This window comes from Colletotrichum orchidophilum, assembly GCF_001831195.1.
Source record: "Colletotrichum orchidophilum strain IMI 309357 chromosome Unknown Scaffold_138.1, whole genome shotgun sequence".
Classification (NCBI taxonomy): domain Eukaryota; kingdom Fungi; phylum Ascomycota; class Sordariomycetes; order Glomerellales; family Glomerellaceae; genus Colletotrichum; species Colletotrichum orchidophilum.
The window spans coordinates 50,632-62,872 of record NW_019173094.1 but is presented as its reverse complement, the minus strand read 5'-3'; the positions used below and the strand labels follow the sequence as shown (position 1 = coordinate 62,872).

At 53.7% G+C, this 12,241-nt stretch overlaps 4 protein-coding genes across 4 annotated transcripts; 1 reads left to right on the top strand and 3 right to left on the bottom strand.

The window, feature by feature from the left end:
* Nucleotides 1-419: 419 nt before the first annotated feature.
* On the top strand, nucleotides 420-2,091 carry CORC01_11961 (phosphatase DCR2; the record flags this gene model as incomplete). The annotated part of the gene is made up of 2 exons (XM_022623583.1): nucleotides 420-1,236; nucleotides 1,319-2,091. The coding sequence occupies 2 exons, from the start codon at nucleotides 420-422 to the stop codon at nucleotides 2,089-2,091; spliced, it is 1,590 nt and encodes a 529-aa protein (XP_022469911.1).
* A 479-nt stretch (nucleotides 2,092-2,570) lies between these two features.
* Nucleotides 2,571-5,177, bottom strand: CORC01_11960 (ATP synthase F1; the record flags this gene model as incomplete). The annotated part of the gene is made up of 3 exons (XM_022623582.1): nucleotides 2,571-4,315; nucleotides 4,379-4,903; nucleotides 4,988-5,177. 3 exons carry the CDS (start codon nucleotides 5,175-5,177, stop codon nucleotides 2,571-2,573), a joined length of 2,460 nt encoding a protein of 819 aa, XP_022469910.1.
* A 2,658-nt stretch (nucleotides 5,178-7,835) lies between these two features.
* Nucleotides 7,836-9,218, bottom strand: CORC01_11959 (uncharacterized protein; the record flags this gene model as incomplete). Its single annotated transcript, XM_022623581.1, has 1 exon — nucleotides 7,836-9,218. One exon carries the CDS (start codon nucleotides 9,216-9,218, stop codon nucleotides 7,836-7,838), a length of 1,383 nt encoding a protein of 460 aa, XP_022469909.1.
* A 538-nt stretch (nucleotides 9,219-9,756) lies between these two features.
* CORC01_11958 (FAD binding domain-containing protein) lies at nucleotides 9,757-11,607 on the bottom strand (the record flags this gene model as incomplete). The annotated part of the gene is made up of 3 exons (XM_022623580.1): nucleotides 9,757-11,005; nucleotides 11,074-11,274; nucleotides 11,354-11,607. The coding sequence occupies 3 exons, from the start codon at nucleotides 11,605-11,607 to the stop codon at nucleotides 9,757-9,759; spliced, it is 1,704 nt and encodes a 567-aa protein (XP_022469908.1).
* Between the last annotated feature and the right edge of the window lie 634 nt (nucleotides 11,608-12,241).

The window sequence follows — 12,241 nt, the reverse complement described above, 5'->3', positions numbered from 1 at the left end:
GGTCGCGGCCCATCCACCGCAACAGCCACTGATTGATTAATAGCGCGATCTGGAAAGACTCACAATCGGCAGACTTGGTGGGTTGGTGGATTCTGGCGGAAATACAGATTTCAATAGCGATTAGCCTGGTCCATCAATCGAATATGGGTTCGGGGTACGGATGTTCTTACGTGCATGAAAGACTGGCCCCCACGGGTTCCTCACGCGCATTATGTTGCTCTCCCGTGACAACAACTCTCACGTCTTGGAATTCAACATTTTGAGTGAGTTGCGCATGTCACATGATATCGGAACCAGGCAATCACCTTGATGACACTTGTCAGCCCCGCACTCTTTTGTTCCCTCTGCACGTTTAGTTCGAAGCTCAATGGAACGGCGAGGCGTTCGGTCGAGCCTTGGCATCATCCAACCATCTCGGAATGAAGCACATCAACACGGTAATTACCGATCTTTCAGTCACTTTCTGCTCTTCACCTGGCGCCCTTGCCAAATGTTCCCTGAAGCAACAAACATGGAATCGCATCGACAAGGATCTTTACCTTCACGCTAGCGAACAGAACGCCTGGATATACCTAGAAGAAACAAATGAGGCTGACATCACCAATGACAGTCTGGTCATCACGGATATCCATGTTGGCCAAGCAAAGCCCGATGGTGGCCTCGAAGACAATTGGGAGCATCGAACGTGCGGCATTTGGGTCCTCAGAACTTCTTATTCCGATGATGGTTTTCGGATTCTGACAGCCATTGACGTGCTTTTCGGCACGGATGCGGTCGAACCACGACCAGGCTGGATGCTTCTGCCCACATCTCTCCAGCTTGAGGATCAGCCAGATGTTCCTGCACCAAGGCTCTCTGTGCGATTTGGTCGGCCAAAATCCCGGCCAGATGACGCAAGCACGCCGTTGAGTGTCAACGGGGACGGAACCTTCAAGATTGTCCAGATTTCTGATACGCATATGGTCACCGGCCCCGGTGTTTGCAACGATGCTATTGATGCAGACGGTCAACCTTTGCCTAGCATGGAGGCTGATCCGCACACGGTCGAGTTCCTCGGCGCAATTTTGGACCTTGAGAAGCCTAACCTTGTCATTCTCAGTGGAGATCAAGTCCACCACGATGTTCCCGACACCCAGTCCCCCCTCTTCAAGGTCGTGTCACCTTTGATCAGTCGCTCGATTCCTTTTGCGGCTGTTTTTGGCAACCATGATGACGAGGGCACCCACGCATTATCACGTAAGTCTTGAAATCTCGTTTGTCGAGCTTCATCTGTCTGGAGTTGGCAGTTCTTAATGCCTGCTTACAAGTATTGATCCAGGGAAAAAACAAATGTCGATATTGCAAGATCTTCCATTCTGTCTCGCACAACCAGGTCCCGAGTCTATTGATGGCGTCGGGAATTACCATCTCCAGGTTTTCTCCCATGACAAAAGTGAAGTTCCAGTAGCAACATTGTTCTTTCTCGACTCACATGGACAAATCTCCAGCAAAATCAAGAATCCCGACTACGACCCAATCCAGCAGAGCCAAATTAATTGGTTCACCTCCATTTCGCAAGATCTGAGAAAGAGCCGTATCGCAGAGGATGGAGGAGACTTTCCTCATCTTTCTCTGGCTTTCATGCATATCCCTTTTCCTGAATACGCAAGAAATGAGCTCTTGATCAGTGGCGGCAAGCGGAGAGAACCAACCGAGGGCCCAAGCTCCAACACCCATTTCTACGATGCCTTGGTACAGGAAGAGGTGGCCGCGGTGGGCTGTGGACACGACCATGTCAACGACTTTTGCGCATTGTTGCCAGATACCCAACAAGGCCTGTCGGCTGAAAACGGCGACCAATCCGGAAAGCTTGGCCCTTGGCTATGTTACAATGGTGGGAGCGGATTCGGGGGTTATTGTTCCTACGACGAGAATCGATACTACAGACGGACACGCGTTTGGGAAATCGACACGAAAAAAAACGACTTGAAGACCTGGAAGCGTATCGAGTACTCCAATGATCGATTTGAGGAACTCATCCTCGTAGAGGGCGGCCGCATCATTGCTCCTTCGACCAAACCTGACGTCGGACATACATGTATAAGTCTGTAGAGACCGAGGCCATCGTCTTTGACAAAGGCTGAGAAGCAATCTCATTCAAAGTGGGTACCGGAAAGGTGTAATATTAGGGGCAAATGATTATATTAGGCTGAATCGAGGTTGAACCAAAGACCTTGAGCGCGACAAGCGCACGCAAAGCCCGAGTGCAAAGCTCCCAATTCTGCAAACGAGCGACGAGCCCCGAAGAGGAAATACAAAAGTAAGCATACAAAAAAGTAAAATCAATCAAATCGAGCTGCACATTACAGTCTGGCGTGACTGTAAATGTTCCAAACTCGCGAAGTCGAATCGAAAAGCCACCGATGGCAAGATTCCCAGCCTCCTTCTTGGGCTGCTTCATCAGCTGGGCACTCTGGCACGGGCGGTACAGAATGCCGCATCTCCTCCTCATCAATACGTGGAAATGACCTGCCAGGAAGTAAAAAGCGAATTAGCACATTATATCCAACATGAATCTTGGGCCGCATCAATCAAAAGTCTTGCTCGTCCATCATGCAGAGACCGTCGTCGTTTGAGTCCCAGGACCTGTGCCTATGGAGCGAAGGCACCCATGTACTCTCACGAGACTTGAGGAGGTCCTCGAGGGTCGCGTTGGCGGCACGGCCTGCGTTGTCCTCGTCCACGTTCACGGCGTCGGAATCATCGGGGTTGTTGCTCACCTTCGCGCCCTTGTAGGCCTGAGCCGACGCGGCGAGCATGTCTGCGACGGACGGCTTGGACCGAATGACGCTCGTAGTGCGGGTGGTCGTCGACGTCGCACTGCCGTAGTTGGCCTCGCTGGGGACGTTGTTCCGGGGCGCCGCGGGAGCGCTCTCCGGCCCGACGGCGTTCTTGATCTTCTGGGACGCGGCGTCGACGATGACGGGGACGACCTTGCGCATGGCCGTCTTGGCAATGTCCAGCACGGCGGGCGCAATCTTTTGCACGCCGGCCTTGATCACGTCGAAGAAGCCCTCCTCGCCGTTCTGAGGCTCGCTGATGCGAAGACGGTCGAGCTTCTCCTTGGGGAGCGCCATGAGAGTCTGCAGGGCGGCCTCGGCGGCAGCGGCACGCTTGAACGCGAGGCATGTGGCGTGCTCGTGGGTGCCAACGGCGGGGGTGTCGAGGGAGGACTCTGCACCACCGCCGAGGCGACCAATGACGCCGTTGAGTGCTCCCTGGGCGGCACTCGTGATGAAGGGCTTGGCGAAGCCGATGCCCTTGGTGAGAACGGGGCCGAGGAAGTCAAAGAAGCCCTCCTCGCCCGAGACCGGACGCGTGGGGGCAAGGAGGCCTTGGACAAAGGCCCCCTGAGAACCCTGCTGGGTGTAGGAAGGCAGCTGGACGCCCCTGAGCTGCTCACGAGGGAGCTCAATCTCCGACTCCTGCAGCCCGGCCGCCCCTTGCTCTTGAATCTTTGCCATCTGGCGGTGAGCCAGGTGAAGTCCGCACTCGGTGAGCTGGGGCTGGGCGACCTTGGCGATGGCGTCCAGCTTGGGTCGGAAGGCGCTGTACTTGGAGTTGATGGTGTGGAGGAGCTCGGCGGTCTCAGGGGTGTCTTCGAGCTTCAGGAGAGCCTGAAGCGACGCCTCGGCGAGCACGGCGCGCTCGGTCGCGCCCGATTTGATCGCGTTCTCGACCGCGCCGGACGCGTTGCCATCGACGATGGCGCTCTCCGCCCCTCCGACCGTCGAGAGGATGCCGCCCGCGATGGCGCCGATGGGCCCGCCGATGGGCCCAAGGAAAGGAGAGACAGTCTTGACGGCAGGCCCTGCGACTTTGGCGATCGATCTGATGATGTCGAAGAAGCCCTCCTCATCTGAACTTTCCGAAAGACCCGTGCCCGTGTTGTACTGGGTCTGTCCCGCGGACGAAGCCACCTTCTCCGCGCGAAAGCCGTTGTTGCCGTTGTAATCGTTGCTGTTGCCGTTGGCGGTGCCGTTACCGTATCCATTGGCAAGGGAGGTGACGTTGCTCTTAGAGATGCCGTTGGAGCCGTTGACGTCGCTGCGAGGACGAGCATTGGTATCGGCATTGAGAACCTTGATGCCTTGACGCTGGGCCTGGGGGAACTGGTTGCTTTCAAAGAGGGCGAGGAAGGCATGGTAATTGTTACCATAGGGACCGCCAATGGAGTTGCCAGAGTTGCTCTCGTCGCCACCGCCACCGTAGCAGTGAGTGCCGATGGATACCAACCCGCTGTTCTCAAGCTGGAAGATAGGGGCTCCAGATTGGCCTGTTTCCATGTCGTCATTAGCAAAATGTTGCGAAAAGCAGATGAAAATCTTCGTCAACTTACCGGCAAAGGTAGAGACCTGGTACTCAATCATGTGGCGCTCACTCTTCTCAATGTTGTAGTCAGTGGGCGCGAATTCCTCGTACATCTGGGCACCCTTCTCTCCGTTCTGTCCGTTCTGGCCCTCGAGATACTTGTCTCCGGGGTATCCGACAACACCAATGTTGGCTCCCTTGGCGAAGAGAGGAGTGTCCTTGAAGGGAATGTTTCTCAGGTTGCCGGTGAACGGACGGTTGAGCTTGATGAAGGCAACATCGTGAGTGCGGTTGCCAGCCGCCTCGATCCACTCAGCAGTGGTGATGATGCGCTCACCAAAGCGAGCCTGGACGTTTGGAGTACCGACAGAAGCCCGACCGGAGTAGCCAATGTAGCACTTGATCTCGATGGCGCTCTGGAGGCGGTGACCCCAGTCGTAGACCACATGCCCGGCGGTGACAACGGTGTCCGGGCTAATGAGCCAACCGGACCCCATCATCCAGACGATGCCTCCACTGCCCTTGTTGAAGCAAGCCTGGATCTTGACAACAGCTAATGGTTTGTCAGTTGAGTTCAAAAGTCAAGGGGGTTTGATGGATTCAGGGGCTAAAGTGTAGACAAAGGGGTAGACCTTACATCGGAATTTGCCACCGTCGGCAAAGTTCTGAGGTTCGACGCGACGGCGCTTGTCATCGTCAAAGACGGACTCAGTGCCGTTGCTGCCGTCATCGGGCAAGATGGCCGATTCCGCAGGGAGGTCGGGGTTGGAGGACTTCAAGCTCCAGACGGCGGCGCGAGGAACTGAGGCAGGGGCGTTGTGGGACATTGCTTCGGCGTGAATGGGTATTTTTTTGGGTTTTGCAGGGCAAAGGTTGCTAAAAGCGAGAAGAATTTCAAGAAACCGAATGGTCAATGGAATTGAGAGGTGTAAGATGGGGATGCTTGCAAGAAGGTATGCGGAGTGATACTGATTGAAAGCTGATGATGGAGAGGAAGAGTTGAGAGGATGGGATCGACCTTATATAGTTTGAGAACATGCTTCCATGACCGTGTCGGGTCTCAACAGACTTGAACTTCCATGATCAGCCTGCCATATCACCCAGTCGTCGTAGTATCACACCCGTGTCTGGACTAGCTGTGTGATCAAGAAGGGAGAAGAGAATTTCAGCCAGCCTCTTCGTGATACAGGAGGTAACTCCTTCCGATCCTGGAGGGATTTGAGGTGATCGTGAGCCCTTCCACCCTTGACTCGTCTCCACATCACGAATTACATGCCAACTGCAGTTGAGGCGACGTCGATGGAACTTGACTGAGGTTGCTTTTGTTCCCGTTCCGGCCAAGGCTTTTCTCGGATGGCTTAGAGAGTCGTCATGATCTCTACCAGATGAAATCAACGAAGATCATCTGATAGATGCCAAGCACATCATTTGAGCATTTACAGGAATTCGCAGGGAAGATGAGACTTGCCACTATTCAAAAGCCATAAAAAGGACACGACAATTACATATCACAGATATACACATATGCCTGAGTACATGATCCGTCTAACGCCACACTGCAGCTATCCGCGCTCAAGTTCACACCTTGGGAGGGACGTTCAAGAGGCTGGCTGAGAATCATCACAGCCCCTGAATTATTCACAAGGGCCAAGAATGCCCGTGTAACTCTTGAACTCCAACCAGACCTACCTACATGTACTTACTACGTCTCAACTGGGTGTTGGATTTGTGGTTTGGTTGTGGCCATCTGGCCGAGCTCGATGTCAGTTTATAGTATTTGGTCCGTGGCCACGCCCCGGGAGCTAGGTTCAATCCGGTATGCGAGGCATGTTGCTCATCTCCTCAGGAGGCTGACGCTGGGAAAATCAACTCGGGACTTAGTTGGTGATCAAGGATGACGGCCACTTTCGATTATCGTGTTTATTGATCACACTCAATATTGCCCAGAACCTTTGACTTTAGCTTTTTCCCATCTAAGGCCAAGTCTCATTCGCTGAGGCTTTGGAAACAGGTCTCGAGGGAACCAATGTGGCTGCCTGGTTTGAAATTGCGACCAACATCATTCAGAGCCCTTTGCGCCTATCATTTGGTGTTGTGTATTCAGGCTGCAGGGGAAAGCTGCGGTCATGACCATTTGAGGGTGTGGCTCAAAGGCTTCTCGGCCCGCCCGCGGCCCTCTCGCCCTCCCGTCCCCACTCACATACCTGGAAACTCAGCTGAGCTCAGCCAGCCGCCGACGAATGAGCTGAAACGGATGGAACTCGCGTTACTCTTTAGGACACGCCAATCCTCTAACAACATACAAGAGTCCTCAATTGCGGGGACCAATCAGTCAATAAATGTGATGTCGCGCGGCGTGTGATTCAAAAAGCGCTGGTATGAAGGGGCTAGTCATGGGCAACTCACAAGAGTCAAAGACACGACGACGATCGTGTTGTCGGACGGTCGATATTGAATTGAGGGTGTGAGCATGATACTAGGTCGCCGGGACAGGTCGTCTCCGTGATCTAGTCCAAAAGAAAGAGAGTAGATGGGCATGAATTGGTCCGATCGGTTGTCCTTTGGTACTCAGCTCCGCATCATTGAGTCTCATCTCCAACCACTCGTTGTAAATACGTCATTCGGAGTGCAAATGTACTCGATCAAAATATCTTAAGACCTTTGTTCCTCAAAAGTATACACGACATTGACACGCCACCGCTGCAAAGTGACCAAACTGCTTGTAAAACTTGCGACTGGTATTTGGTTCACCTCATGTCTGAAAATGCGAAGAGTTAACAACATAGTCCCGCGAAGAATCTACAACTTCATCACAGAGTGGTAGACTGAGACTAGGGAATTGGCGGTGGCTATGCCAGACGCCAAAAACTGTGGCAATAAAATAGAAACTGGACAAGCCACGGGTCAGGGCGGCGTCTAGCTGGTTGTGCCCCCCGGGTGTGATTACATCTCCGCAACATCAAAAATAGGGGTGGCATAATATGACAAAGAAGGATCAAGGATGTATACCAAAAGGACTCGTGGAGTACCGAAGGTACAATAATACCTCTGAACTGAAAAAGTGAATGAGCCGATTCGGGCATGATCACTTACTTCGTGACGAAAGAACAAATCTGCCAATTTTATGAAGAATGTTCCTTTCTGGTCCAGTAACATAAACATGAGCTTGAAGTAGGAATATGACACGCATGTGCCTATCTCCATGAATGTGTTTGATCGGCTCACATACGTCAGAGAGGCTCATCACACGGATCGACAAGGAGCCGAGGTGATTAGTTCAGTCTAAGTGAACACAATTCGGGCAAATGAATTCCTCGGATATATCCTCCAAGCACATTTGTCGACTGCAGGCTCACGCTCTTAACTTCATTAATTCATCACGTCTTAAATATCTGGTTCAAACTTAGATGAAAAGACACATAAAGCTCATGAAAGATGTATCGTTCAGCTGGTCGGCAGCAACGAAGCTTAGTATCGCAGAGGGCTCATTTTCTCTTGTCAGCGATGCCCAAAGCCTTCTTGAGAGCTCCCTCAAACTGTTTCCAAGTGGTTGGATCTTCGTTCGAAGGGAAACTTTCAAATTCCAAAAGAATTCTAGAACACAAGTCGTGAGGATCAGAATATTCTTCTGTAATATCCAAAAAGGTTGTTACTTCCTTTAGGAATTGTTCTCTCCACATATCGGCTCCTGTCGTGATAAGCCTCTTCACACACCGACTGGCTACAGTTTCGTACAAAAACGTTGACGCCGGAAGGCTATCATGGTCGCATATCTGAAGTCCCTGAGCCAGCCGATCACGAAACAGAGGCGGGAGGAAAGGCTGCTTCTGACTTTTGAGATGATGAATCACTCGATGATAAAGTTGGAAAGGCGTGATATCGTAATCGGCCGGCAATCGGTCTTGGACACCCTCCTCCTCCGTCAAGCCCAACAGGCCGTACACCCGGTCCCGAGGGTCCGTACAGTGGTAGTCTTTAGAAAAGGCCAAGAGGCGAGTCAGTCGCGGCCGCGCCCCGAAACCGGGTTCCTTGTCCGTGAAGGAGGGTCGTTTCGGGTCCGTCTGCCACGACCGCCGGAGCTTGGACAATTCTCTGCAGCTTTCGACGCGACTCTCGATGCTGTAGTGACTCTCCGACTTTGACAGGTGTTTAAACCCGAGATTGGTCTGGTCGGATATGCCAAACGGCCGAAACTGCTGTAATGACGTCCACGAGATGGCGACGGATCCGCACAGCACCCATAGCTCCCTGGCCAAGGTGAACTCCTGCACGATCCATATCCGCGACCAGTACGGCCGGGAGACGAACCACTTTGCATCTTTGAAGGAGAACTTGCGCTTCTGCGAGCGCAGGTAGTGGTTTCTCTCGCGTCGGGCGGTGTGTTTGAGGCCCTGTAGGTATTCAAACATGACGGCGATCTCGCCCTCTTCCTGCCCGACCCACGATATGACAAAGTGGGCCGCGGAAAAGATGTTCTTCATCAGGCCGACTTGATGGCCGCGCTCCAAGTTGTCGTCTTGGTTGATGCAGATGGCGTCGACCCAGAAGTATTTGGGTAATACCGTGCCTGACTTCTTCTGTTGGGAGATGCAATTGTCTTTGTGATTGGCGATGTGTGCCATTTGGTGAAGGGCGTGCCATAGGTTCTCTCGAACCTGGAACACGGCCCCGTTGATGTTTATGTCGTATGCGGGTTCAGGTGCTCCCCAGACATAGGAGAGAGCAACGAATGGGGGTGCGTCGTTGAGTGAGTGGGTTGTTAGGGTACATTGCAAGGATTCGTTTTCTTGCTGGTGTTGAAATTGCAGAAGCCTGGTCGATTTGGTTTCGCGACTCAGTGGGTGATAGATAGCATCTGTGAGAGACATGATTCATGCGACCGGCGGAACCCGCGATGGTCTCAGAGCGCAGAGGTGTTTTGTTAGCTGTGTGTACGCTCCTCGAGGCAAGTACAGAGTCGTTGATATTCCCGTTCTCGACCCTGAACTGGCGAGCGGAAATCTTGCGGATTTGGTCACGAGAGAAGTTGATCGGTGGACTAGGCGCCATTAGTAAGTAGGAAATAGTTCTGTAGCGCGACGCACGTGAGCGGGTAACTTAAGCCACCACCTTGGGCTAACGCTCATTTGATCTCCTAGGGCTGTGACGCAACGGGAGGGGATTCTTGTCAGATGTGCCGCAGTCACATGTGGGATGTTGTCGTTAACTGCGAGCGTCCTGCCTACAAATAGATTACTTCCATTCTCTTCATACACTATCATCGCCTTTAAAGTACTAAATCTTTAATTAGTAAGAATGATGAAGTCCACAAGCATCTGCGGGCTACCACTCAACCATATCACGTTAAAGACTCATGTGCAGCAAAAGCAGGTGTTGATATGATTATGTCACTTATGGTAATACTACTTAAGCCCGGCACATCTGTCCGTTGGGCGCAACATTCCACGCCTCGCTGCCGACGCCCTTGAGGACGTAGAAGAGCGACTCGGGATCCCACTTGTTCTTGATCGCCAGCAACTTGGCATAGTTGTCGCCAAAGAAGGCATCCTGCCAGTCAGGCTGCCTAAAGTCGGCCTCGTTCATGTACGAAGCGCTACCCGGCGTGACGGCCGTGATCCATGGCATAAACTCCTCCGTCATGCGCTTCTGCGAAACCTCCATGTCAGCCCACGGCGCCGCGTTGTCCCAGTTGGTGATGAGCTGCAGCTGCATGACGGCCTTGCGCCACGCCGGGTGGACCGAGTTCTCGGGCGCGCCGGCGGGCTTGCCGTAGTGCCCGACGCTGCCGGCGAGGAGGACGCCGTTGGCCGTCAGGTTCTGGACGACCTTTTGGTACTCGTCGTTGTTGTTCTCAATTGCCTCACGGGGGATGAGACGTCCGCCGAACTGGTACCGCGTCACCTCGAGGTTGCCCTGGGGAAGCGGTCCCATGTAGCGGTCGTAGTGGTCGCGGTACGACAGCTCGCTGTAGGCGACGGCCAGGGTGATGCCAATCTCCTCCTCGAGGGCCTTTGTAAAGGGCGCGAGGATGACGTCGCGGACGTGGGCTGCGGTCGAGTTCCAGACCGTCAGCGGGCGGAGGACGAGGTACTGGGCGTTGTGGAGGAAGACGGCAAAGGCGCCCTGGTCGGTCATGGCGGGGAGCAGCTCATGGAACTTGGAAACAGCGGCGTTGTACTTTTCGGGCGTCGTCGTCGCGGCGAGGAGCTGGAAGGCGGCGCCGCCGACGGTCTGGGCTTGGTAGGCGCGGACGGTGAGGCCGGTGACGACGCCAAAGGTGCCGCCGCCGCCGCCGCTGAGGGCCCAGTATAAGTCGGCGTTCTCGGACGGCGAGGCGACGACAGTGTTGCCGTCGGCAGTGACTACTTGGAAGGCTAGGGTCTGATCGGCTCCGAGACCGAACTGTGTTGACAGCGCGGAGTGGCCGCCTCCCTGCGTGAAGCCTCCGGCAAGGCCGACTGTAGCGCATTCGCCGGAGACGACAGTCAGACCCTTGGCGTGAGCGGCCTCAAGGATCTCGTAACCAAGAACACCAGCGCCGACATTGACGGCCGGGCCGGAGTAGTAATTGTCAGACCAGGTTGTGAAATCAATGGTCTTCAAGTGGTTCGTCCAGATTGCAAGAGCACCGGCACCAGTAGAACGTCCCAGGAAGCTACGGAAACAAGGTAGTCAGTTACTGTGTATTTCAACTTATAGCTCATAGTAAGATAAGCCACTCACTCATGACCCGTGTTACGGACAACGACTCGGAGGTTGTTGGCCTTGGCGAACTTGAGAGCGTAACCCACGTCTGCGGTGGATTGGACGTCGACGGCGTAGCTCACATAGTTGCCGAGCGTGCAAGGAACAGCTCTGTCAGTGAATGGGTCGCAGGACTGGTTGGCGAAGAAAGATTGCATAACAGAAGACGAGGAGGGAATGCTACAACATCCAGTCAGCACATTCCATTTTGATGGCAGGTTGTTGATGGGGGTCAAAGCGAGGAAGAGACGGGACGAACTGTGTCAAGGGATTGGTCCAGGACGACTGCAGAGCAGCGCAGGCCGCGGCATCGTACGTAGGATCATGGCAGGGTGATCCGATGGGCGTGGTGGCGACCAGACGGCCACCTACGGTTGCGTTGAGTTGGTTCCATGTGGAGACCGAGGGCCAACAAGAGTCTCCGGGCAGGCAATGACATTGCTGCTTGGGGGTTGCTGCAGCGGTTGTGATGGTAGCCAAGGCGGTGGCTACGGCCAGATTAGAGAGCCTCATATTGAAGACTTGAGTTGGACAAGTAGCCAAAGAGGACTAGAGATGGGAGAGGAGGAGAGAGAGAGTGAGGTGTGGGTGACAAGTTAGGAACAAGTCACAAAAAGCGTGATCACATCTGGAACTCATATATCCCTCGCATCCATCATGCGTGATGCCAAGTGATGCCAACCACTTACCCCTGGAAGCACGAGGGCCTCGGCTTTTCGAGATGGTTCCGAGCTCCGCCTCCTTTTGACTTGACAATATTGGTAACATGCGACAATGTTATCCAAAGAGATATATGGCAACTGCGATATAAGTTGTTGGTCATGTCCAATATCGATAGAATCACGGCTGCAATGCCCCAAACCGGTCTGACTGAGGGTCTGGAGTACTCGGACGGGAGGAATCCATGTCGGCCGAGACAAGGCTTTTTCAGGGTCCTCTTCGCAAAACTTCCTATTGAGGCTTGTGGAATCCGACGAGCACCCGCATTCTTTCTGGGTAACGGTGGGGCCGGAGACAAACGGGGGGGAGAGAACATGAACGGATGAGACACCAGACGGCCCCGACAAGCCCAGCATCACTCTGGTCGTGGGGGCGGACTGGTTCTTATTCCCCGAGCCTCAGCCCACGGATCTAAATGAGTCCCAAT